Below are 27,978 nucleotides of genomic sequence, written 5' to 3'. Positions count from 1 at the left end.
ACCATGATGTCTGCTCCTATGTAGATGTCATGAGCAGGTTGGGGACAACCAGAAGTAGTGACTCAAGAGTCTGTCATTCCATCGTATGTCTGCAGCACAGACATCTTGGAGGTAGCCATGGTTGTTGACCATGGATTGAGAGGGAAGCGGCTATGCTTCGAGACGTGTGGTATGCTCTGATTTGTCTGCTTCAATGTTCTGAAGAGCTTCAGGCTGATAGCTGAGTTTTCAGCCCACAGGGCTAATGCTGCATCAGGCACTGATGTGTCTTGGACATTTATGGCAGTCATGATTCGGAGGGAACCTGAGTCTGACGCTTGCAGTGAGCAGAGGAATGGGTCTTGGTTCTTGTTGCTTGACGTGGAACTTGCTCTTGACTTTGAACTTGCATCGTCAGTCAGTGGATGGGGGGCGGTGTCTGTGGCTTGACACTGCAATTCGTTCAGGTTTACTGACTGGAGGGGCAGAGGCTCACGGACTTGTGTCCATATCTTCAGGTGTTTGAAGTCTATTAAGGGTTCAAAGCGGTTAAGCAGGTCTTTCCCAATGAGGAGAGGATATGTGTTGAGTGGTGAGACGTATACTGGGTGAACAAGGTTCATTGGTCCCACTGTTAGGTGAATTGGGGCCACATGTTTTAGTTGTAGGCCTGTGTGGGAATATGCTTGGAGGTTCAGCTCACACCTTTGAAGTTTGAAGGTTCCGTTAGACCTCTTTGTTCTGTTTTGGACTTCTTCAAGGAGTTCTGTTGACATTAGGGTGATGTCAGCTCCAGTGTCGAGGAGGGCTTCGACCTTGATGTGTTGTTCGATGATAATGGAGAGGTAAAACTTTCTTGCGATACCTTTCTCAATGAGATCACCTAGGAGTTGTGGGACTGGAGTTTGGGATGAGAGAGGTAGGATGTCAGCATTTATTTCGTTTTCTTCGGAGGAGTGGCAGACGACCAAGACAGCACTTTCAGGAACTGGAGTGGTTTCCACAGCAGGTGTTTGTTGGATGCTGCTGTGATCTGACCCATCAGGTGTTGGATCAGTTTCTGACTGTTTTGCAGGATGTTCAGGTGGGACTTCTTGTCCGTTTGAAGTTATGGTGCTTGTGGTTCTCTGAGAGAGAGATGAGGTGCTGTTCTCTGGGGTATGTTGAGTCAGGTGGTCGCTGCCATCTCGTCCGGCCGCTAGTCAGGATGAATCTGGTTTCGCTTTCTCTTCCCACTTCCGGTCGTCCTCCTTTCGTTGGAAGAACTCTTTCATCATCATTTTCATCAGCTCTTGAGAGTCGAAACAAGGTGAAGTCTTTTGTTCTGGTATGGATTCATTTTGAGCTCTGTCAGCTTGGAATCTTTGTGAGTTTTTTCGTCGATTCCTTGGGCTGGTTGCTCCAGGGTGTGTTTGTCGTTTTCCCTTGGATTCCCATGAGCCTTTTCCTCTGGGGTTTCCAAATGAGCTTGGCTGATTCCAGGTTTTCTCCCAATGACTCTCATGAGGTCTTGATTGGTTCCATGAATTTTCCCAGTGACGTCCAGGTGAGCGTTGTCGTCCACGTGGTCCATCCCAGCGGTTGTCTCTCTGTTTAGGTCGAGTACCAGTGTGGGAGTCCCACTCTCTGTTGGACGAAGATGCATTCCACTCTTTGGGTGTCGGCTTGGCAAGGTCTTGACGCTGGGTGCCCTCTAGGGCCAGCCCTTGACTCTGTGTGTTGAAGTCAAGAACTGTGGTGGTTTTGGTGCCCTTTTCTAAGGCCATCTTCTGTTTACAGTAGGCTTTGTGCGCCAAGTCTCTTAACTGTTGAGCACTCATTGTGCGTGGACAGGCAAGGACGCCAAGATGGTGGCTCACCCCAGGATGGAGGTTTCTCAGGAAGAGAGTTTTGAAGTTCAATTCCTCCTCCATGCTCTGTTCGTTGCGAGACCCGAAGTATGCTAGCCTTAGTCGGCTATAGAAGACTTGAGGAGTTTCGTGACGACCTTGTTTTGTTTCCAGGGCAGCCACTAGTCCTCGTTCTGACTCAGGGTCGGCAAACTCTCTGATGAGAGCTTCTCGGAGCAGGTGGTAATCAGTCTTTGTGTGGGCAGGCTGCCGGTCCAGGAAGCTGCGCACTTCAGAGCTGGATGTGGCTCTGAGCAAATAAAGTCTATCTTTGTCAGTGACATTGGGTCTCATTTCCAGATGGAAGTCAATATCTTGCAGATAACTCTGAACATTTGGACTACCTGGCACATTTGGAGTGAATTTGCCAATGTTTCTAGCAAGCTTGTCAAGGTCTCTGAGGTCCAAGCCATGAGATGATCTGTGGCTGGCTGGAGCACGTTCTTTTAGCTTAGTGGGGAGGTAGGATTCTTCGGAGGGAGCAGGTGACTGTTTTGGCACTGCCCCCTTCTGATCATGTGCCAGTCCAGGAACAGGGGAGCCGGTCCTGCTTGGCAAAGGTGAAGTCGGTGTCCGACGTGTTCTTGACGGCTCACAGCGCAATTCATATGCATGCTTGAGTTCCTCTTTAATACTGTCAGACTCTTCTTTGATGTAGTCAAGCTGTTGTTTTAGGCGGCTGACCTCATTTCTTGACTCATTCAGGTGAGTTTCGAGAGCTTTAATTCGGCTGTTCTTGTCTCTGAAGTCAGCCTTTGCTTTTTCCAGTAGCTGTTCTGCGTACTGTAGCTTGTCGGAGAGGTCAGCGTAGTCTGCTCTGCCTCGTTCCATTTCTTGCGTAGTAGCTGCTAGGGTCTCTTTTAGCCTGTTGATCTCCTCTTTTGCGCCTTGTTCCACTTCATCAGGCCCTTCTCGTCGTTCCTGAGCCTCCAGCTCCAGCTGTTCGATGCGTCGTTGTGCATGTGTCAGCTCCTGCTGGCGATGGGCGGCTTGCCTGTCGCTCAGTTTGAGGGTGGCGATGAGTGTGTGGCTTAAGGAGCCGGTGATCTTGGCTAGTTCTTTGTGACTGTAGCTCTGGCTTGGGTCCTGTTTCATGAGGCTTGCTATGTTGTCATCCAGCTGGTCCTGTGTCTGATGCTTTAGTGTTTCAGCGGCCTTAGGTAGGAGGCTGTCTGTTACAACACTTAGCCAGGTCTCCAGATCCTTCCAGTGTCCAGCAGGGTCTGTTGTGCGAGACATGTTTGGCACCGCGAGGGAGATCTAAACCCGAAACTGACACAGACCTTGAAGGAAAGAACAAAACAAAACAAAAACAAAACAAAACAAACAAGCAGGGCAAATCAAAGGTGTAAGTGTGCAATGTCAACTGTGAGTTAATGGGAATGAGTAATGAGTGTGTAAATGTGCAGGTAAGACTGGTTCTCAACTGTGGTCCTCTCGTGGATGTGCTTCTAACTCGGAGTCTCTGCGAAAAGAATCAGTAAGCACACACAGATAGCACAGCTAGAGAACAGCAGAAGAAAAGAAGAGCACGAAACAAACAGAATAGCATTTAGCAAAAAGCAGAATAATAATGGGGTGCTTCCAGTTTCCCTATAAAATGAAGTTTTGTCTTTAACACTGTTTGCAGAATGAGTTTTGTAAAATTTAATTTTAGAAGGATGGTTCTAGACAGGGGTTTTGAAAAGGATTTCAAAGTACCAGGACTGTGATTGTTATTAAAATTCCCTTCGGGGCGAAAGAAAAACAATAACAATGACAGTATTGGTTTCTCAGCTAGTAGGATTGACAACCATGCACCACTTAAAGCGCTTCTAGACGCGTGCTCAGGGTTTATGGACGCCTACCAGTCTCCTTGTCGACCTGCTCGAGCCTAGGCTGGGTAGGATAACAGGATGAGGAGGGAAGGTAAAGTGAGTGTCATACTATTTTAAAAGAAGTGTTCCGTTTCCCAAATATTTGTTAAATATTTCTCAAACACTCTGCTTTTATGACTTTCACAGGTACAAATCCAAAAACCAGCAGCAGTAGTCAAACCAGAAGAGGACAGCTGAGAGAGAGAGAGAGAGAGAGAGAGAGAGAGAGAGAGAGAGAGAGAGAGAGAGAGAGAGAGAAGAAGAAAGAGAGTGAAGTTTTGCTCCCAAAATTTGGAAAAATTACAGGGTTGACAGAGTGGTGGCGCTAGGGAGTCGCTACGCCTAGGGGGTTGGCTTACTGCGCTAGCAGGAGAAGTCAACTGACCCAAGTATTGAGGAGGACCCCAAAAATGTTCCTTAAATAAATGAATTAAATCAAAGACTAAGGGAGTGAAAGTCTGAGACTAAACTTTATTTTAAATGAAATTTTGAATTCAAATTTGGAAGTTGTGAATTAAAATTGTAATGGGTTCAGCATTAAACATTGAGAGCAATTATAATCAAATTAATCAATCAAGTATCATCTGAATTAGGGAAGCCCAAATCCTAATTAATGACTAATGAAATTAAAATTTCAAAGCAATAATGATTAGTTAATGATTAAAATTGCCAGATGTTTGTAAGCAACTACCATTAAATTAATCCACAAATATCCATACCATATGAAAGCTAAACTGAAATTGATTATGAACTTGATTTTCAATTAAAATTGAAATCGAATTAAAGTTTCCAATCAAAAATTCATATTCCCAGATGTCATTAAATTCAATAAGAGCAATTACAAATAACATAAAATGTCATTAAAAGTAATTAGGACGATTGCTACTAAAACAAAACAGTGTTTAACTGACAAGAGTAAATTTAGGAGAGAGAACTCTCAAACAAATGATATTAAAAACCAGGTTTATTAAATTTAACATTTGTCACGTTCTCTCAAATGGGAGGAGATGAGAAAAGATAAGATGTGTAAGTTAGACAGAGAGGGAGGTGAAAGCACTAGAGTGAATTAAAGTTCAGTAAGAAAGAAGTCATTCCAACATTGCAACATTGCATTCAGACCACAAAATGCTATGCTAGCCACTAGCCCTTTAGCAATGCTACTAGCTTTACATAGACTGTAATGCAACCGTGCTAGATTTAGCTAGCTCAGCTTGTGCTAAGCTTTGTTTACACACAGTTGAATATGGCGCTGGCAGACTGCGCATGCGCACTTAAAGGTTACCCCGGGAAAGGTTTCTTAGGGCTTCCGGGTTACAGCTGTCACTGTTGTGGTGACCGTGACGCACAACAAAAGAGTACGCTTGTTCTATACTCTTTGCACACAGATAACGAACATACAAAATCACATTAATCATTGAACTGACGGCGCAGTTCTCAATGACAATGAACCATTCAGCTTCTCATGTTTCCGAGCTGAACAACCCCCACACGTTAGAGTGAGGCACATTAATCCACAGATTTTTCTGCAATTAATAATAGTAACATTACTGAGATCTCGGCGATCTGAATCGTTCGTGTCAGTTTCTGGACACGCAACAACATGCAGGATTTACTGCAACAATACTTGATCAAGAATTTTCAAAATAATCCCATTCAAATCAAACTCAGACACGTATAGTGTTTAGAGTATTAATATCTCATCTCACGAATGAGCGGATATAGGCGGCACATTAGGTAGCTACTCTCTAATGTGACCATGCAGGGATTTTAGCTTAGTTGAAATAACATTGGAACACGCAATATTATCCACTATAGCTAAGGCCTTAAAGGAACCAAAAGCAAGGAACACGCTTACTCTGTCCTGGTGCGCTCTCAGGCGACTTTCCTTTTGTCTTGGCAGACAATCTTAGATTCATTTACTGCAGTTTTAACAACAACAACAACAACAAAACGTACAGACAAACAACTCGAGTTCAGATTTCATTCATCCACAGCGCCTTATGTGCAATCATTGTTATGACAATCAAAAAGCCTCGTTTCTGTTTCTAATCTATCTTCCGGATCAAGAAAAGATACAATCACACAAGTTACTTGTTTTGTGTACAAATTAGATTAAACTGCACGAATTTTTCTCCACCATTATGTAAGGACTTAGCCTATTTATTAGCTCAATTTAATTGTTACAGGGAATAAGAATTGAATCAACTGTAAATGATTCACTGTAAATGATTCAGAATTAATATTTAACACTTCATCAATTATTCGTCCAGCGAAAATTGAGGTTAGAGTATTTTACCAATTCTGGACAAAATATTCTTCTGCGGCCAACAGTAACAATATTTTATTATGATTATTGTTATTATTGTAATTATTATATTATAAGCAAGAGGTAACTTTTAGGATCTTTTAAGTTTAAGGCAGTAATTTGATACACAGCACAAGAAACTCGTATATGTGAAAAATCAAAACAAGATTTATTGACTACTTCTAATGATTACAGAAAACTAAGGCTAAACACACACACACACACACATACATACATGTACACACATTCGCGGAGTTGATGAGTTATGAAAAGTCCCAAGTTCAGTGCTAACTTAACTCATAACCTGAGGAAAATCACAAAAGCAGAGCTTTGGCTTGATTCTTTAGGTTTAAAGGAGTTTCACCAGTTCCCAGCAAGAGAGAGAGAAGTTTGCTTGTACCTGCGTTTGCTGTGACCGCTGAGGTAATCGGGTTGTTCCGTGACTCGTGTACAGCGGAATCCCGTTCTGGATTGGCTGTCTTTCAGGTGACGTCTTCTTGGGAAAGCCCTTCGTTGGGCTGCGCGGAAGCTTTGAAGAAGGTTATTGGCTGGTGAAACGCGCTGTTCTGAGAGTCTGGCTGGAGCGGCTCTCTTCTTTGGAGACTTTGGTCAAAAGGTTTAACGGAGTGTTTCAGGGTTCGGGATGTGACGGCTGTTGCGGCTCGTGGATGAAGATAGTCAGCGACTGTCAGATGGAAATCAGCCACGGCAGTTAGATGGGTTCTTCAACCCTTCTTCAGCGTATCGATTCTTTGACGTATCTTTTACATATCTTTTGACAACTGGCTATTGGGAAAGCATAGTTTTAAAGGAGCAATTTGGGTCCATCCTTCAGATGCGATCCTCCAATGAGACGTTGCTACGGAGATTAGACACGCCTCGTCTATTGTCCATTGATCACACCGCGTGATATCTGCAGAACATTCTCCTGTTTGATTAACAACTTTATAAAGTTTCTTAATATTTTCCTGATACTGAATTTCAATGTTTCATTCACACAGAATTACAGAGAATTATAAACTCTGTATTTAGAGCTCAAACATGACACACTTCTTACACACACATATTACGAGACTGACCTAATTAAAACAATGATTACAATAATGCATTTGAAGAAAACCCACATATTGAATACATTGAATAGACATGTTAGTAATTACATCATGGCATGTATTATTCTGTATATAGTTTAAAATGATTTCTTAATGATGGTCCATTCGAAGTTCATTGCACAGTTTTCAAGCATAGTTTAAACTTTGACCGGAGTCACGAGTGACCGGGTCAGGATGGATTGCTCAATACAAGGGAGGTATTGATAGGACAGATTCGTCTTCAAATCCGTTGATGGGTGTTTTCCTGTTCCGTCCGCTAATACAAGAGGGTTTTGTGAGAGAATCAATAGATTTAATGTGATCAGATCCACGTGATGGGTTCTGATTAGTTTATTGCTGATGAGCTAATAAGTCCTTTAGACAGAGTCCTTTGTTAAAAGAAGTCACGTCATCACTTCAGGAAATGGATCTTTTGGACCAAATGAAGCTTTGTTCAATCATGCCTCTGGCTGATGAAGCCATTTGTAAGTTCTGTCGAGCGGTGCCCTACAATATTGTAATGATACTGGTCTTAATAGATTCCATGGGTCATGCTGAGAACATTGATGCCAATTTTGCCAAAGTCAGCAAAACTTCCTCATAGGGCTGCACGATATATCGCATGGGATTGTCACGCGCATTTCGTCAGTAAAGCCGGTTCCCTGATTACTGCTAAATCACCATCACCTGCTTTCAAATGGAGCGGCATTTAATAGACAGAGCCGTAGTTCACTGACAAGCCACACAATATCGCGTTCATATCGCAGATGAATCGCCTTCGATAATGAACGCGATATTGCATAGCTTATCAGTGAACTATGGCTCTATTAAATGCCGCTCCATTTGAAAGCAGGTGATGGCGATTTAGCGGTAATCAGGGAACCGGCTTTACTGACGAAATACACGTGACAATCTCATGCGATATATCGTGCAGCCCTACTTCCTCTCCACCACTTTGATTTTCTTTAAAATCATACTTTTTCAATGACCTCCTACCCCTTTGGTCCAATTTTCACCAAAATCGAATTATATCATCTTCAGACCAGGCCAGCATAAAGCTATGGATTTCGTGTTGCTAGACAAAACCGCTTTCGTATACAACAGCAATGAATTAGAGGCTTGATGCCACAATGACTGTTGAGTCTGTATCTCTGCAATGCTCTCACATATTGACACAACTTTACGAGTGTCATTGTCACCTCACTCTGACTATACCGCATACATTTGGTCACAGCGCCACCTATTGTTTAAAGTGATAAACCAGTAAATCTTTATTATTAACTGTATTTATGTCTGTAAAACTGTATTTTGCATAAAATTATCTTAATAGTTCTTTAATTGTTCACTGTTGCAGTTGGTCTGATGCTCACAGCCATGTTGGCTGGCTTGTTGTGCCTTTTTTGTGCTTGGCCCCATAATTGCTGCTTGCCGTTGTTGTTGTTGTTGTTGTTGTTGTTGTTGTTGTTGTTGTTGTTGTTGTTGTTATTATTATTATTATTATTATTATTATTATTATTATTATTATTATGGGACAAGCACTGAAGTTGCATAAGCACCTATTGTATCTATTAGCAGTGTTCTTTTCTTTCTTCTCTTTCTCCTGCTTCTCCTCCTTGGGTGCTTCTCAAAAGGATGGCTGCATCCAGTGAGGCTGTGTCCTTCCTAATCCAGTCCTTCAGAGGCTTGTAGGCTAAATCCTTCTCTGCATTAAACGCTAGAATGAGACGGTGTAAGTGTGCATGGCACACATCACACATTCCCAGCCCCAATGAGCTGAATGAAGGACGTGAAACAAAGGCAGCCTTACAAGGATCCTTCAGATTGAGACGGCCTTCAACAGCGCTTAATGACATGGCAGCTGAGATATGCAGCCTTACTAGGGCGTAGCCTACTGTTTGAGAAGTGCCCTTTATCTCCTTCTCCATCCTCCTCCTCTTTCTCCTCCTCCCCTCTTGAATCTATGGCAGCCCATTTTGATTCATTGCACCATACAGAGTCACATGATACACGATTTTCCCATATTGGCCATTTTGGGTGTCAGCCATTTCAAATTGTCAGAAAATGCTGTATTTTAAAAACACATCAGCGTATTGTAACAAAACTCTGTATGGGTCGTCAACACCATGCCCTGAAAGTACTGAGAAAGTTTCGGAATAGTGCCACCTTGTAGTCGAAACAAAACCAAAAAACAATAAAGGAAAACATAAGCTATTAAAAGTCTTATCATTCAAATATGAAAATTAAAATGATGGGTAATAATTATGACAGAATTTTTGCAACCCTGTCTTTCAAAATGATGGACAATCTGTGCCAAAGTCATTTGAAATTGCTGTCTGCCTGTTTGAATTTTTTTTTTTTTTTTTTTTTTTTGAAAACCTAACGTTACTTTTTCAAACTCCTCTGAGACAGTTGGTCTGACTTCACCAAAAATTCCTCAGATTAGAGTGAGACCAATATGGCAGGATAAAGGTCCTTCTTTTAAAATAATACGTGGCAGTACATTCGTGTGTAGTAGGCCTATGCATTTCAAACTGAGGATGTTTACATTTCATATGTTCTGAAATGTTCCTATAAATATATTTCCCTTTCAAATGTAGATTCTGAATAATTTATTTCCTAACTAACCTGTCACAGTCCATTGCTCTTCTCTTTAACAGTGTTTCTCTTACTGATCACATTTCATACTGTTAAATTTACATTTTTAAATTAATTTGACTGATTAACACCCTTACGAAAATTAACAATACTCAGTTACTTACGTAACCTCGGTTCCCTGAGATAACGAGAACGAGTATTGCGTCAAAGACGCTATTTGAGGAAACTCCTTTTTCTCAGATTTTGAAGCTCTAAAATTTAACTAACTTGGCTGGCTAGTTGTAACTGCATGAACCTATGGCTATGCAGCGTAAGTGAATAAACCAATGGGTGCCCTTCCCTCTGCGGTGGGCGCGGTGCCCGCTAAAAGTGTAGCATCTGCCTATATAAGCAGCCTGCTTCGCCATAATTCAGGTTTTAATCGACTAAAGTGACGATTCCCTAGTTATGGAGTCTGCTAGCACAGCCTTCTACGCAATACTCGTTCCCGTTATCTCTGGGAACCAAGGTTACGTTGTAACGATCGGCCCAATAGGTCGATTTTACATTAATTAAAACTGGGGTCAGATTATACTGTGTGAGCTTTTGGGGTGTTTAAAAAGATGAGACAGACAACAGAAATGAATAAATAAAGTGTATTTACAATTTCCACATGGAACCTAAAACAACACAATAAAACTAGAAAAACTTAGGCCGTTTAAAAGCAGGGAATCCATTTGCAGCATACCCTAAAACAGTCCTTAAGAGTCCTAGTAACATGCTGATAAAGTCCCAATGTGAAAGTGTGCACCGGTATATATACAAAGTCCTGAAAGTGATAATCCAATGGAAAAGTGATGTAGTTTGCTGGAAAGGTAAGTCCATAAAATTAAACTCCACAGTCCAGCTCGCAGGTGATCACGTTTGTAATGGGGGTTGATTGTTTGTCATGCTGCCTCCTTTATACTGGCTTACTTCCTTATTCCTGTCATGTGATCAGTCACCTGACAGGCAGACCCAGACTCATTTAAAGACATACACACATTAAATAGTTAAGAGGAATAAAATGGACTATAAAAAAATCATGTAAACCAATTAAAACTCTATCATACATAAAATCATTGTAATAAATAGAGCGGTAAAACATGTATTTTATGTGACAGTGTTACAACGCAAGTATCGTTCCCTTTCGATATAATTCACTCGTATTGCGTCGAAGGCACTATGGGGAACCAGTCCAACAACGCCGTGCTAAGGCAGAACAACCTTAGCTTGAGAGACTTAAATAAGGGCCCTGAACGCATAGGGGGCAGCCTTGGCCCCAGAACTGGGGCTCGAGACAAAGCCGGAGCCATAGAGGCAACAGAGGGTTGAGCACATAGTGGGCAATACGTGCTAATGGAGAGACCCTGCTTCTGTAACACAGGGGCATCCAGACTGTAGAATCTGGCAAAGGTGGATGGAGAGGACCAGCCTGCCGCCACACAAATGTCGTCAATAGACACACCACTTGATCAAGCCCAGGAAGAGGCCATGCCTCTGGTCGAGTGGGCTCTCACTCCAATGGGGCATTAAATGCCCACAGAGCATTCAACATATACTCTTAAGGCCTTAACTGGGCAGAGTAATGGAGGTCCTGCTCGTCTTCCGAAGTATGAAGAGTTGAGGGTGATATGAGTTGTGCTCTGAAACGAGTGGAGAGCACCTTCAGCACATAGCCAAGCTTTGGCTTATTGTGAAGCCACAGGAGTGTGAAAGGCTGCTATGGCTGCCACATAGACCTTGAGTGTGGATGGGGAGTGACTTGCATCCAACAGCTCCTGCAGAAAAGACCGCACCAGTGGAAAGCCGCATGAAATCTAGAGAAGACAGACCACTTGAAGGTGTAGAGGCGTCTGGTAGAAAGGGGCTCTGGCCTCAGAAATGGTGTTCAGGACCCTGGGCCAAATCAACGAGCGCACGTTGCATTGTGCCCATAGGAGGAGGCGTCTGGACAGTTTGTACAGGGGCCTCGACCTGAGACCACCCTGGTGGTTCAAGTAGGACACTACTGCCATGTTGTCCGATCAGACAAGGACATGGTGCCCAATCTGGTCTGGTAAGAAGGTTCTGAGGGCCCGAGAGACTGCCATAATTTCGAGGCAGTTGATGTGAAGCTGCTACTCCGTGCTCAACCAAGCTTGGGGGCAGACATCAAGTCCCTGTAACTTTTAGACCTCAACTTCAGCCTAAGAAGGATTCATTACTTTCCACTTTAGTTTTGCTTCAGACTTTTCAATTTTTATAAACCACAAGGTTGATTTTGCATCCCCATGACAATCCCTTTGGATGTCAGGAAAGGGGGGTCAAAGCCTCCTGTGAAATTCCCATAAAGAAAATCCCCCCAGACTAAGCCTGGTTTCTCCCAAGGTTTTTTTTCTCCATTTTAACACCTATTTGCCACTTGTTTGCCACCTGATGTCACCTGATGGAGTTTGGGTTCCTTGCCGCTGTCGCCTTTGGCTTGCTTAGTTGGGGACACTTGACATTTGACTTGGCATTTGATATTCAACAGTATTCTTGACATTTATTCAACAGTGCTTCTGATCTGCCTGCATTGACACTATTCTTTAAGAGCTGCTGTGCAGCTAAAATTTATGTACCAGTTATCAATGTAAAGCTGCTTTGACACAATCTGCATTGTAAAAAGCACTATATAAATAAAGGTGACTTGACTTGACTTGGCTGGTCAACATACATCCCCTTGAGCTGCACCATCTAGGGTAGCCAAGATAATGGATGTCATACAACATGACTACTCCCATTAATTAGTCTGTATATTAGTGCAATTTCTACTTGTGAGCTTTGCTCCTGATAAGGTGACAATAGATACAGTTGTAATTTGTGGTACCAGGGGAACTAGTTGAGGATTCTTGTAATCAGGCAATGCAAGGAACTATTTAAACAAAGCAGGTGCACTTAGTTTACAGCTTGAAAAGTGCCATACCAAATGATGTCAATCCAGACATTTAAAGAACTGGTTTCCTGCTAAATCTGCTAAAACATATATATTTTTTTATTATTATTATTATTATGTTTGTTTACTCTCACTCGTAATACTCTTTAGAGATTTTCATCCACACATAGGTACCTTCTCTAGAATGCTTCTAACCTGTTTAGAAATTATTCTAACAGACATTTGATTTAGCTAATTAAACTCTATGTAGAACATATTGAGCCAAATTTTTTCCAATGCCATTGATCAGACGGAGGAGGTGAGGTGTGTGTGTGTGTGTGTGTGTGTGTGTGTGTGTGTGTGTGTGTGTGTGTTTTGTTCCCAGTGTTCCTTTACAGTGCATTGCCTAGATCAACAACTTCAGGTCCTTGATCAAGCCAATTGGGGGGATGTAGGGAACAGCACATTCCAGGGCCCAGTTTATGGCCGGGCACCTCTCTGTCTGTAACAGTGGACAAAGTTTTGCTACACTTTGATTGGATCTTGGTGGACTAACACAAACAAACTGTCCAACGCCATCAGATAAAGATGTAAGGACAACATCCAGATACCTCTCAGAGGGCAAGAAGACCTCTTGTACTAAGCCTGGGAAGGACAGGACTTCTCATTGGTCCACATGCAGTTTCTGCCCTTCACCCATCTAGAGACTTCTTCCTAAGGTTGGCCAGAGACTGCCATAAAAATTCCTTGAGACCTCAGCAGCAATGGGTGAAGCAAAGAGAGATCACAAAGATCCATCCAAATCCATACAAAACTATGTGTGAAAACCTTAGAACTGATGCAAACTACACATCGATTTCATACTCATTCACAGAAATAAGTATTCTCAGTGACAGCTATTTGTAATGCAACATCAGACACAAATTCAGCTGTTAATGTACAATTGAATGAATGCATGACAGTTCAATCTTTTTCCATCATGTTTAGTCTCTATTTGTTTAGAACATTGCCAAAGGTATTCTGGTGGTGGTTTGGAAAGTGAGAAATGCATTGGTAAACTTTAAAGACACTGTAAAGACTTCCAACTTTGTGCTTTATGCAAATGAGTTCCACAGGGTAAAGAAGGGTGGGCCACCAGAGGTGTCAAGTAACAAAGTACAAATACTTTGTTACCTTACTCGAGTAGAAATTTTGGGTATCTATACTTTACTGGAGTAATTATTTTTCAGCCGACTTTTTACTTCTACTCCTTACATTTTCACTCAATTATCTGTACTTTCTACTCCTTACATTTTAAAAATAGCCTCGTTACTCCTACTATGTCCTTTCGGCTTGTTTTCATTCCGGCTTGAAACAAAAACAAACAAAACAAAAAAACAACTACCCAGATAAATCGCGCCATCCGGATAGAGTGAATTTGATTGTGGTTGGATGAGAAGTATAAACATATACCATTCTGACACCCAAATGGTTTGTATGCGATCCATCGCACCTGCACATGACACAAATCACGTCACACTTCAGCAAGGTGGACAGTGTTGGGGGTCGTTACTCAAAAAAGATTATTTCTTTTAAGTTATTATTTCTCCACTACTGGCTCATTTAGGCTATCAAATGGGTGATTTCTCTTCGTCCTCCGCAAATTAAGCTAGGTAGTTCGGTAGAGAGACATTTGAATAAATTAGTGTATACACCGTTTTTTTTTTTTTTTTTTTTTGTAAGCGCGACCCTTTTTATTTATGTGACCCATAGTCATATACAACCATAGCTAAACAAGCCAAAACAAATTAATTTAAAACGAAACTGAAGCTAAACCTGCATTGCTCTCATGGTGTTATACCTCTCTCTCTTTCGGTGAAGTGGAGCAGTGCTCTTGCTGAATGGCACGGATTGCACTACGGACTATTGTTTTTTTAAACTATTTTATTTTTTATAATGAACAAGCTGCAATGTCACGTTTCCAGTTCTTTGTGTGTGTGTGTGTGTGTGTGTGTGTGTGTGTGTGTGTGTGTGTGTGTGTGTGAGGCACGGGCGCAATCAAACAGCTGTCTTTGCAGTGGACTTGCCTCATCATCATGGCAACAGTTCGTGGCCAGGTCAGATTACATCAGAGTTTGTTGCCATTTGTTTGATGCTCAGACGACCAAACAAACGCTGATTAAACATGTTCAGTCTGGTAAAAACAGACTCTGACCAACGCCAACAGGGTTATCACACCTATCCAACAAACTCCAACAGACGAGTTTGTTGGCGTTTGTCAGGGCGTTGTGAACTGAAACAGCTGAAAACTCCCAGCATTTGGTGGGTTGGCGGGTGTTGATGTCAAGCCCTGATTGTTACTAAGCCTGCCCTGGGTACACCAAAACTACCCGCATTTTTCTTGTCCGTTGCCCTCACAGATTCCTGCAGTTAAGCTTGGATGTACATTTACATTCCAATAAAGGTCATTGATGACATGCCTCTGAAGTTAGACTTTTTGCACAATTACAATAGGCCTACTTATAGGCAACTAGTCATATCTTCCACTCCACGAAACACGTTAATGCTCAGTAGTACACATATATGGTGCTTAAATGTATTTGTACTAAAATGCGTTCATTTTCAATGGGCATATATGCGGCTGAAACGGGTAGCCTAGTGCATCCCAAATTTTTCAACATTAAGATTTTAATATAACATTATAGTCATTATGGCCTTTAGAAAAATGTTTTTTGAGGAGGTGGGGTAGTGCACAATAGGCCTCTGTGGTGTGGCCTAAGCTTTTGTCCTTAATGGCATTTTTTCCCCCTACACTACTTTTACTTTTATACTTTAAGTAGTTTTAAAACCTACTTTTAGTACTTTTACACTTTTACTTGAGTAAAAAGCTTGAGTTGATACTTCAACTTCTACAGAACTATTTTTAAACCCTAGTATCTATACTTCTACTTGAGTAATGAATGTGAATACTTTTGACACCAGTGTGGGCCACACTGTGTGTGTCCCCTCTGATACCAGCACCTAATCATAGCACTCGAATGGAGAAGCGCCAAATTGCAATCTCCTCCTCAGGTACCCTTTCAACAGACACTCCTTGTTCTGAGTCTGTCCTGTACGGGGATAGGCATTAACAAATATACCGTTCTGAGTCTGCCCTTCAAAGGGGGAAGACATAACAGATAGACCGTCCCAGCTTGCAAAGGTGAGATTCTAACAGATACAACCCAGTTCTGAGTCTCCCATCGGATGAGACATAACAGATACACAGTTCTTGGTCTCAACTCTGTAAGGAGTGAGACATTAACAGAGACAACCACGTTCTAAGCCTCAAGCCTGTGAGGAAAGAGACATTAACAAACACTACGTTCAGAGTTTCCGTCCAGCGAGACAGTAACAACATCTGCAACAAAGTTAAGCTCAGGAGAGCAAATCTTCATTCCAAGGTACCTTTGTCTGCGTGTTCCAGATTAAGGACCTTCTGCACCTACGCCAGGGCCTCATCTGCGTGTTCCAGATTTTAGGACCCTTTGGTAATCCAGGAGATCAGCATCCCGCAGAGCTTTGTGTTCAAGTGTTACAACCATGCCTTCCCGGACTCAAGTTCCATGATCCTCCTCGTTTGCACACCTGAACTCACTTCCCTCATCAGCCTTCCCGCCTTCCCTGGATTCCCTGCACCTGTGTATTGTCATTAGCACTCCCTTTAAGTTGGACTCACTCCTTGCACTCCCTGTCGGTTATATTGTTTATCATATGTTGTGTGTATCTCTTCTGTTGGTGATTAAACCCTGTTTTACATTTGAAGTCTGTGTCTGTGCCTTTCTACTACACACGACTCTAACAGAATAACCGACCAATACCGAAGAACTTCATTGTTTAAAAGATGGGATTATTCCTGTTTCCTGGTTCTCCCGCGTCTCTCAACAAAAAGCAAGCCTCAGCAGAGACTCGTCTGTGTGGGTTACGGCAGGACGGTCGCCCGCTGAAGAGGTATGTGGAGGAATTTACTGAGCTTGCTTGCTTGGTGAACTGGCCAGATGCCCCGTTAAACGCTTTTCTGGCGGGTCTGGACGAGGGCACGATTCGTTTTAGTGAATGTTTTTTTTTTTTCCCTAGTCGAGACAAATAATCTGATTCTCTTTCTGAATTGTTCTGAGTTTGTAATTGAAGAGGTTCAAGAAGAGTCGTGTATTCCTCGTCCAGTCCCCACAGAAATACAAGCAGCCTGGCCAGTTCGCCAACCGCCAGTTTCCTCCACCTACCCTTCCAGTGGGTATTCCCCTGGTGTCCTGCCTGGCCAAAACCCCAAGCCAGCCAAAGAGTCTACCGCTAGGCCCAAACGGCCAAAGGCGGCCACTAAGCAGCCCAAATCTCCAGCGATTTCTGTCTCCGAGCCACCCAAGCTCGTGGGTGGGGAACATGTGGGCGTCACACATGTGGGTAGGGCTCGGGAACCGCCAGGGCTGCCCACGGCTCCTGACCCGCCACGGCCGCACGGTGACATGAGTACCAATCCCTATTTTACTTTGCGTCCTTGGATGGGCGAAAGTAAAATCACTACACGTAAGTACTTAACCCTCTGGGGTCTGAGGATTTTTGGGGCCCTGGAGAAGTTTTGACATGCCCTGACATTTATGCTTTTTTCAGTTGTTCATAAACATATAAATGACAAAAGTGTCATTACACTGTATTCAGCACAAACTAGGCTACAATAATATGTGAGGAACATGTATGTACATGTTTGTGTTTTTGAAGGAATAACGTTTATGTGTGGTTATTGAAAAAACAAAAAACTTAAGTCACTGAAATAAAGCCAACATTATATATTAAATCTGTGTTCACAAGACTTCTGGGTACTGGAGGTTGTAGACTACAGTTTTTGCTTCAGAATGATGTAAAAATTATTCTGCCTACTCCTTCATATAAAACAATAAAGAGATTTAAATTTTGTAAAACACTTTTTGTCAAGAAACACAGTATGCGTGGAGGCGTGAATCATCATGAATAATGGGTGATTCTCACCTGAGAAGACAAAAGAATCGCATAATAATGACCTGAAAAGACTTGCATAATAATGAACTCTTTCAGTCAGGTAGGCTGTGAAAAAACATTGATCATGTCTCAAGCTCATGGTGTATATCAAACATACAGAAAAAAACAGCAACACTGTGAAATATTATTACAATTTAAAATAATGGTATTCTATTATATACTTTAAAATATAATGTATTCTGTGATGCAAAGTGTCTGAACAATTATGTTACCTCTATGGCATTTCATATAGCCTTTTAGCTTAAAAGCATGCGCATTTTGAGAAATATTGATGGATTCTCATATGTTTGTCAATTTTCTATACACAGGAGTAATATTTATTCAATATTTATTGTCATCACTATGAGCGCTGGATACTGTTTTCAATTCATACTTGCAGCCGGAGGGCGCTCTGTACACCTTTAGTCCACAAATTAATCTAAAGAAGAACCATGTGACTCTCCAGGAACTAACAGAGGCCAGAGATCGCTATATCATCCAGATAAACACTTTTCAAGACAATAAATACACGATTGAGACGATGAATGCATGCATTGCCTCAGTATTTGCCTCTGAATAGCGCTCGCTTAGTGGGCGTGGCCGCATTAGCGGATAATGAGCTGAATCACAGACTTCTGACATGGCTCTCTTTTCATACAGATTACATAAACACAGAATTTTTGTTTTCGATTTGACTTACACGATTTAAAACCTGACATTTCAACGTTTTTTTAGACATAAGTCTAATTTTTTTGTGACTAGTATTCACTAAGTTACAGTTCATTTTCTGAGAACTATCAGATTGGACTTCGTTCAGAGGGAGACGAGAGATCACACATCATGTTTTCTTTATTTTACAAAAAGCTCAACATTTTGTTTTTACTCTGTGTACACAAATAAAAGAAGATATTCCACAGATTAAAATGGTGTATAGCTCTTAATTGTATGTGCAACATTTACAGAGTATTTTGAGTCTCTTTCACACTGGTTAGAAAAAAAACGCGGTGGTCACGCCGGCGTCGGGTGATTTTTGGTCAATGTTTTTGGCTGTAAGTCAATGATGCCCTCTATCGGTAAGGAATCATAAGATGACCGCTCTAATGCTTCTGATGGCTTCACCGCCTGCTGGCACTTTAGAACGCAATGAGCAGTTAATGCCATCTCTCATGATGCTTTGCAGAGTCTGCTGTGTGCGGTCATGTTTTTTTGGAGGAGGCTTGGCTTTGGAAATGCTCTGAAGGGAGGGTGGGATTTTATGCTTTCAAAGCTAACTTGCTATTGCTAGCCTTTATGCAATTTCCTACTTTTAATCAGCCCAGTTAACAATCCTTGAGATCGCCTCGGGACAATCCCTAGTTTACATGATTATCTAAAAGCTTTATCCAGCATTCTAATTTGTTAAAAAAAATACTTTATCAAACTCCTCCTCGGCCATTTGTCAGATCTTCACAAAACTTAGCACTGAAATCATCATAGACACCGGGCATGAAACAGGTTTATGATGCCGGTCCATAGCATTATACACCATGTGCAGAATTATTAGGCAAGTTGATTTTCAGATTTTTTTTTTTTTTTTTTTTAAATTTTCCCCAAGCACATTTTACCAATTCCAAACCACATCAATCTTAATTACTACTATTATGTTTGTATTTAATCATTTATAAATTATATATAATTAAGGAAGGCTGAAAGTGAAAAACACCTTATATTCAGGTGTGCATAATTATTAGGCAGGTTTTATTTGGTTTTTATTTACAGATAAAATGAGCCAAAAAAGAGATTAAATTTAGACTGAAAATTCAAAGATTATTAAATGCTCTTGGACAGCAAAATGCTCATTGGGTCAGCAGGGTCAGACAAAAAAAAATGGTGGAGAAGAAAAGACACATGTTAACTGCAAAACAATTAAGAATTAATGTGAAGAATCAAGTGTGAAACCATCAGGAACCCTTTAGTCATAAGGTCATACATATCGCACGGATATGAGCTACGAGTGTGATATTGCGTTTATACAACAGTTCGACGGCACGAGTGTGTAAACAAATAAAAACAACGAAGTGTCTTTAAAACCCTCTTTTGTGCAGCACTACTTCCTTCCACCACGGATTCAAATCTCAAGTTGACAGTCGGACCAAGCCTCCGTTGCTAATTCTAAAACGTCACTTTAGAACTAGTAACGAAGGAACGTTGAGTCGCTTAATTGAAACTCATTGAATTTTGTACAGTATTGAGAGAAAGAGAGAGATTGTCTGAGAGAGTAGGCTATTACCTGTGTCTGATATATTGTATTACATTCATTCTTCAAGTTGATGTCCATAATATTATATTCATTATAAAAGTCCGTTTGAATGTCCGCTGAGGAAAGCGATCTTGTATTTGTCCTTTTTTACAGCTATGGGAATTTTCCATAACACCACAGCGCTAAAACAACCTCCTTTGCAAAAGTTCCATTCAATTTAAAAGTCTCTTGTGACTGACTGACTCATTCACCTGTAAAGTGTTGCCGCCATCTTGTAGCGCGGCCACATAATAGGGGAATATTTATACTGCTGTGAATTATCCTAATTAATAATATAAGTACAGCTGTTTTGTATATATGTTTTCCCTTTCTTTTACTGTCTATGGTTTTCCCCTGTGTTGAATTGCCCGGAAATGTGGTTGTGTTCCCGTTTTACTCACACGAGACTTCTGTCGGGAAGATCCAGGGAATCCCCGTGACGTCAGGGAGTCAGACAGCTGATTGTCACTTCCGATAAAAATAGCCAGTTTGCCGGTGTTCGAGAGAGGACGCTCTCATGCATTGTATGGTGGATTAAGCGATCGATCGCTCTACACTACGTTGTCGTCGTCTGTGACTGGTAATCCCATTGTGGAAATAATACCCGTTGGATTTATTTCACCGTTCATCGGATCCTGTACAGGACAACGCACATCGAGCTCCCGGACTAAAAGCCTTTCCGGTGAGGCCGATTCAACGCACCCACACACATACACTCATACTGTACATTGGACTGAAACAGACTATTCCAACACACATACATCTTTGTGTATATATATATATATATATATATATATATATATAATATATATTGTATTTATTGTAGGGGTTGTGATATATTGTCGTTTCTTGTATAATACACTTTGGTTTGACATTTATTCTGTTTATTTTGTGGAGTATTTTTCTCAAACACGTTTAAGAGAAAGGGATTAAGAACCAGTTGACGTTGTGTAAACTGCCTTATACAGGGAGTGCAGAATTATTAGGCAAGTTGATTTTCTGATCATATTTTTTTTCCAAGTACATTTTACCAATTCCAATCCACATCAATCTTAATAACTACCATTAATATTGTTTTTAATCATTTATAAGTGATACATAATAGTTCATGAAGGCTGGAAATGAAAAACGCCTATTATTCAGGTGTGCAGAATTATTAGGCAGGTTTTCTTTTACAGGCCAAATGAGCCAAAAAAGAGATTTAACTCAGACTGAAAAGTCAAAAATGATTAAATACTCATGAGAAGGACGCAATACTAATGCAATACTAGAAATTGCAAAGTTAAAGCATGACCAATGGACAGCAAAACGCTCATTGGGTCAGCGGGGTCATACAAAAACAGGTGGAAAAGAAAAGACGCATGTTAACTGCAAAAGAATTAAGAATTAAGGTGAAGAATTAAGTGTGAAACCATCAGGAACCCTTTAGTCTCCAGCGCCACCATTTTCCAGAACTGCAACCTACCTGGAGTCTCCAGAAGTGTGAGGTGTCAGGATCTCAGAGACTTAGGCTAGCTAAAGAATCCTAAAAAATGACCCGCTCTTAATAAAAATCACAAGCTGAAGTGTTAGAAAATACATGAAGACTGGGTTTTTATAGGCCTTATAGACAGACGGCTTGAGAGTGACTCTTGAAGGACCAGCACCACATCCTCTTGTACCACCGTTTGAAGAATTCATCTTCCAAAATCTGACAGTAAGTTTTAGAAGATCATTTTTAGTCCATATCTGAAAGACGGACATTTCAGGATAAGAGATGGACTAAAAGTGAACTCCCACATCTTACTGCCAGATTCTGGAAGATAAATTCTTCAAATGGTGGTACAAGAGGATGTGGTGCTGGTCCTTCAAGAGTCACTCTCAATCTGTCTGTCTATAAGGCCTATAAAAACCCAGTCTTAATGTATTTTCTAACACTTCAGCTTGTGATTTTTATTAAGAGCAGGTCATTTTTTAGGATTCTTTAGCTAGCCTAAGTCTCTGAGATCCTGATACCTCACACTTCTGGAGACTCCAGGTAGGTTGCAGTTCTGGAAAATGGTGGCGCTGGAGACTAAAGGGTTCCTGATGGTTTCACACTTAATTCTTCACCTTAATTCTTCAATCTTTTGCAGTTAACATGCGTCTTTTCTTTTCCACCTGTTTTTGTATGACCCCGCTGACCCAATGAGCATTTTGCTGTCCATTGGTCATGCTTTAACTTTGCAATTTCTAGTATTGCATTAGTATTGCGTCCTTCTCATGAGTATTTAATAATTTTTGACTTTTCAGTCTGAGTTAAATCTCTTTTTTGGCTCATTTTGCCTGTAAAAGAAAACCTGCCTAATAATTCTGCACACCTGAATATAAGGCATTTTTCATTTCCAGCCTTCATGAACAATTATGTATCACTTATAAATGATTAAAAACAATATTAATAGTAGTTATTATGATTGATGTGGATTGGAATTGGTAAAATGTACTTGGAAAAAAAATATGATAAAAAAATCAACTTGCCTAATAATTCTGCACTCCCTGTATAGGCTGAGTGTTACAATCTAATGGCGTATTAATGTAACTTTCACTCAATCCGTATTACGCACTAATGGACACATTTATATAAAATATTTATTGAACAACAAATACACAATTGTACAGTTCAGTCAAACAAAGAAAAAAAAAAAAAAAGCTTGCAACTCCGAAAAAGTCAAAATAAATTGTAAAATAGGCGCAGTTATTAAATATGAGTCCCATATTTCAGGTCTAAACGACTACATTCTCGTCTAAAAAACTATTAAAACTACAGTTCGTCGTACAAGTAGTATTAGCAAAATACTACTTTGCTCGGTCGCCATGACGGTCACTTCAAGCGGAGTGATACAAACGGTGAAAAGGTAGGAGTACTGTTATCATCAGATTCGAGAACCAGACAGAACTGTTGTATAAATATATATATATATATATATATATATATATATATATATAGACAGAGGCTTAATAACCTGCTTTCAAACGGAGCGCCATTTAACAGACAGAGCCGTAGTTCACTGATAAGCCACGCAATATCACGTTCATATCGCAGATGAATCGCCTTCGATAATGAACGCGATATTTGCGTGGCTTATCAGTGAACTACGGCTCTGTCTGTTAAATGGCGCTTCATTTGAAAGCAGGTGATGGCGATTTAGCGGTAATCAGGGAACCGGCTTTACTGACGAAATGCGCGTGAGAATCGCATGCGATATATCGCCCAGCCCTATTCTTAACTCTGGAGTCGGGAAACGCGCCGGCGCGTTTTGCAGGATTTTTTTTCACATTGCAGCAAAACAGACTTAAAGTACTCCGACATTTTTTGTCATAGAGACATAAGTAATATATCAATTGAAACTATAGAATATCTTCTTTTATTTGTGTACACTCAGAGTAAAAACAAAATCTCTCGTCTCCCTCTGAACGAAGTCCAATCTGATAGTTTTCAGAAAATGAAGTGTAACTTAGTGAATACTAATGACACAATAATGAGACTTGTCTAAAATGTTTAAATGTCAGGTTTTAAATCATGTAAGTCAAATATCCAGCTCATTAATATGCAGGTCATTACAGGTCATTATGCGGATCTTTTGTCTTTTTAGGGGTGAATCACAGCATTATTCATGAAGATTCATGCCTCCACGCATACTGTGTTTCTTGACAAAAAAAGTGTCTTACAAAATTTAAATTAATATATTGTTTTATATAAACGAGTAGGCAGGATAATTTTTACATCATTTTGAAGCAAAAACTCTAGTCTACAATCTCCAATACCCAGAAGTCTTGTGAACGCATATATAATATTATTTTTTTTGGCCTTATTTCAGTGACTTAAGTTTTTTTTTGTTTTTTTCAATAACCATGCATAAACATTATTCCTTCAAAAAAAACAAACATGTACATACATGTTGCTCACATAATATGGTAGCCAAGTTCGTGCTGAATACAGTGTAATGACACTTTTTCCATTAATATGTTTATGAACTAGGGCTGTGCGATTAATCGAAATCGTAATAAAATCGCGATTTGAGCATGCGCGATTTCTAAATCGCTTCATAGCACGATTTTTTCCGCGCTCCCGGCCCCAACCTCCGAACCAATCAGAATGCAGCGCGCCTAAATTGAGCGTGAGAACAGAACAGACAAGACCGGGCATAACGACAGATATTCAACAGAAACAGGGAAGATGAGTTCAGGACAGGATAAGAAATCAACAAAATCAAAATCAACATCTGTGGTGTGGGATTACTTTGGATACAGGAGAGATTACTTATCACAGAACCAGGTAATTTGCAAGACCTGTCAATCTGTCATTGCGGCAAAACAGGGTAACACAACAAATCTATTTCAACACCTGAGGCAGCGCCACAAAGAGTTGTATGACCAGTGCATGGCAAAAAAATCCCTGGACACGAACCAAAGTACATCCCAAACTCATTCGGAACAAAAATCGATAATGCAGGCATTTGCGAGCTGCACACCATACGACAGAAGTTCAAAAAGGCATAAAGAAATAACCGACGCTGTCACGTATTATTTATGCAAAGATATGGTGCCCGCAAATATCGTCAGTAAAGACGGCTTCCAAAAAAATGATACAGACCCTTGATAAGAGATATCAGCTGCCATCGCGAAGTTATTTTTCAAGAGTTGCCATCCCTGAGATGTATTCCAAATGCAAGGCCAGTGTTGAATCAGAGTTAAAACAAGTGAAATACTACGCAACTACTTCAGATATGTGGTCAAGCAGAACATCGGAGCCTTACTTAAGTTTAACGGTGCACTTTATTAATGACGATTTCAAAATGAAAAGCCGATGCTTGCAAACATCATATTTCCCTGAAGACCACACTGGAGAGAATCTGTCTCAGGGTTTGAGAGATGCTCTGGCTTCCTGGGGACTTTGTGAGGAGCAGCAAGTGTCAATCACCACTGACAACGGATCGAACATTGTGAAGGCTGTCACTCTAAACAAATGGACAAGATTACAATGCTTTGGACATAGACTGCATCTTGCAATCGGTAAGTTTCATTACATATACAGGTTCCTTTAAAATATGAAAATTTAGTGTATTAATGGAAAATCAGTAGTCATCTGATAATTTATCCTGCTTGTTTTCGTTTGTGAAAAATTTTATTCACATAAAATTTATATTTTTAGAAATCTTTAGTCATTGTAATAGCTTGTAAAATTGTAATTAAGTTATTGAAATAGGATCCATGTTCAGACTACTACAGTATGTGGTACTATTGTATTCTACACAGCCCTAAATAATTGCAGTGTTTCCCCATATATTGTTTTATTTGTGGCGCCTGCCACAATATCAAAACTGACCGCCACAAATAGATTTTGGTAAAGGCTTTGACTTCATTGAATAAACATGAGCACTACACGTTTCAAAATCAAACCTGGTGCGGGTGTTTTTATATCACTATATTTCTGAAGGAAACCGACTGCGTTCAGAAAATGTGGGATGTCAGCGTTTGAGAGCTTTGCACTGCTTTGTTTACAGCGTTACCAGGGAAAATCGATCTCTACCACCCCAACAGCGCCTCCCGCTGGTAGAGAATTAATTTGCTAATATATGCCGCAACAAATAGAGTGCAGGTCTGTGGGAAACACTGAATTGCAATCATCATTAGTAATGTAATCAGTATTGTAATCATTATTAGTAATAAATAGAACAAAAAGTTAGTTTTAACAGCAATTTCAAATGTATTTGGTTTTTGTATATTCAAATGTAATCCTTTTTGTGTATAACTTCACAGTTTTCTCTTATTTAAAGGTTTGGTACAGTATAAGATGTTTTTAATTTAAATGATAATGCTTTTTATTTAAATGCACTTTGTCTTATTTATTTCTTTTAGAAAATGCAGTGAAGGATGACTCTCGCATTTCCAGAGCCTCAGGTTTGTGCAAAAAGTTGGTTGGGCATTTTTCTCATAGTTGGAAGAAGAAGGTGGCATTAACTGAAGCCCAGGAAGAACTTCAGCTTCCAAAGCATGCACTCATAACAGAGTGTCCAACAAGGTGGGGCTCAAGGCAACGAATGATAGAACGAGTTTTGGAACAACAGAAGGCTCTGTCTCATATCCTTTTAGCTGATCGCAAAACAAGACACCTGGTTCCACAATGGCAGGACACAGATGTCCTTGAATCTGTGAGCAAGGCTCTGAGACCCCTGCAGGAGTTTACAGATGCCCTGTCTGGCGAGGACTATGTCAGCGTGTCATATCTGAAGCCAGTTCTTCATCTGTTCAGCACAAAGATACTGGCTGTGAATGATGAGGATTCTGATCTGACCAACACAATAAAATCCAAAATTGTTGAGTACCTTAATAAAAATTATGATGATGAAGATACCCAAGAACTGCTGGATATGGCGTCATTCCTAGATCCAAGATTCAAGACAAATTACATTGCTGTAGACAAACTTCCAAACATCAGGGCCAAGGTGATGTCTGATATGAAAGAAGTATCACAGAAGGTGAGTTGGTGTATGGGTAAATTGACTGGTAATGTCACAGGTCAATATGTATAATTATGGTTTAATATTTTTCTGTTGTGTTTGTTCGCATAGGATGCAGTGAATTCTGAGACCACCACAGGGAGAGAGAATGTAGACACAGACCTACCTTCATCAGCAAAAAAAACAAAGAAGTCTCTGGGAAGCTTTTTTAAGACTGTCTCAGCCATGCCAGCATCTCTGCAGCTTGAAGAAGCCATTGCCTCTGAGATGAACAGCTACCTGCTTACTCCCTCTATCGACAGTGCGGAAGATCCTCTTCAGTGGTGGAAACTACATCAAATTAACTTCCCAAGATTGAGCAAGCTTGCTCAAAAATATCTGTGCATTCCAGCTACAAGCTCACCATCTGAGAGGGTGTTTAGCACTGGAGGGAATGTGGTGACATGCCAACGTTCATGCTTGAAACCAGAAATGGTGGACATGCTTGCTTGTTTTCTTAGCAGAAAACCTTTAAACATTTAAAGCAGCTAGATTCTGCCACTGTTCTAATTTGTAGTTATTTTGGAGACTTTAGTCTGGGTTGTTTTGTTGTTGTTTTGATTACCCACGTTAATATATATATATATATATATATATATATATATATATATATATATATATATATATATATATATATATATATATATATATATATATAATTATTTATTTAGGCCATTTGTCTGTTCTAGAGACGTGTTAACTTTTTGATAAAGCTCTAATTGGTTTCCTTTGGAAATATGTTTCAAATTCACACAGAATGCATTTATAACTGTAAAGCATGTCTGTTTGTGTTAAAATCGTGAATAAAATCGAAATCGAAAAAAAAATCAAGAAATCGTGATAGGTTTTTTTTGTCCATATCGCACAGCCCTATTATGAACAACTGAAAAAAGCACAAATGTCAGGGCATGTCAAAACTTCTCCAGGGCCCCAAATCAGCCTCAGACTCCAGAGGGTTAAACATTGACAGCAATTCGGCAGACATGATGGGTAGCGGCAGCTCATTCCACAGTCTCTGCCCTATTACTGCGCAGGCCCGATCACCTTTCACCGATCACCATGTAGGCAATTTGTTCTAGGCACTACAAGTAGTTTTTGATTCTCTGAGCGTAAAGTTCTGGAAGGATTATTTGGAATTAAAAGGTTTGCCAAATACGATGGGGCCTGGTTGTTTAAAGATTTGTACACAAACTGTAAAATTTTGTATCCAATTCTAAGATGGACCGGGAGCCAATTTAGAGAAGCTAATACAGAGGTAATTGATTAATGTTTCTTTACCTTCCTTAAAAGCCTTGCCGCAGCATTTTGTACTGATTGTAATCGAGACAAAGATGTGGCGGCAATGCCAGAATACAGAGAGTTACAGAAATCCAGCCATGATAGAATAAAGTTATGGATTACTCTTTCAAAATCTGCATTTGATAAAAATGGTTTGGTTTTTGACAAACAAATACAAATTACAAAAACAAGACTAGACCACATAGTTAATTTGCTTGTTCATTTTTAGGTTATCGATTAAAAAGCCTAAATCTCTTACTGTTTT

The 27,978-nt window shown here is 40.4% G+C and overlaps 2 protein-coding genes across 3 annotated transcripts in view; one reads left to right on the top strand and one right to left on the bottom strand.

Annotated features, from left to right (window-relative positions):
- The window catches only part of LOC125272381 (E3 SUMO-protein ligase ZBED1-like), a 102,534-nt gene extending 75,490 nt beyond the window's left edge, over positions 1 to 27,044 (top strand). The window contains exons 1-3 of one of the 2 annotated variants that reach the window (XM_048197176.1): positions 23,807 to 24,948; positions 25,795 to 26,414; positions 26,508 to 27,044. In XM_048197176.1, the coding sequence (XP_048053133.1) occupies positions 24,519 to 24,948; positions 25,795 to 26,414; positions 26,508 to 26,918 (1,461 nt within the window). In that variant the 5' untranslated portion in view covers positions 23,807 to 24,518 and the 3' untranslated portion in view covers positions 26,919 to 27,044. Of the gene's footprint in view, positions 1 to 23,806; positions 24,949 to 25,794; positions 26,415 to 26,507 lie in introns of those variants that run through there. The other variant, XM_048197175.1, reaches the window with a different exon arrangement.
- On the bottom strand, positions 111 to 4,536 carry LOC125272380. Its single transcript, XM_048197174.1, has one exon. The coding sequence runs from the start codon at positions 3,105 to 3,107 to the stop codon at positions 1,182 to 1,184; it is 1,926 nt and encodes a 641-aa protein (XP_048053131.1). The 5' UTR covers positions 3,108 to 4,536; the 3' UTR covers positions 111 to 1,181.
- Positions 27,045 to 27,978: the final 934 nt, after the last annotated feature.

The sequence above is a fragment of the Megalobrama amblycephala genome, linkage group LG7, assembly GCF_018812025.1.
Source record: "Megalobrama amblycephala isolate DHTTF-2021 linkage group LG7, ASM1881202v1, whole genome shotgun sequence".
Classification (NCBI taxonomy): domain Eukaryota; kingdom Metazoa; phylum Chordata; class Actinopteri; order Cypriniformes; family Xenocyprididae; genus Megalobrama; species Megalobrama amblycephala.
This window is presented reverse-complemented; position numbering and strand designations above follow the sequence as displayed.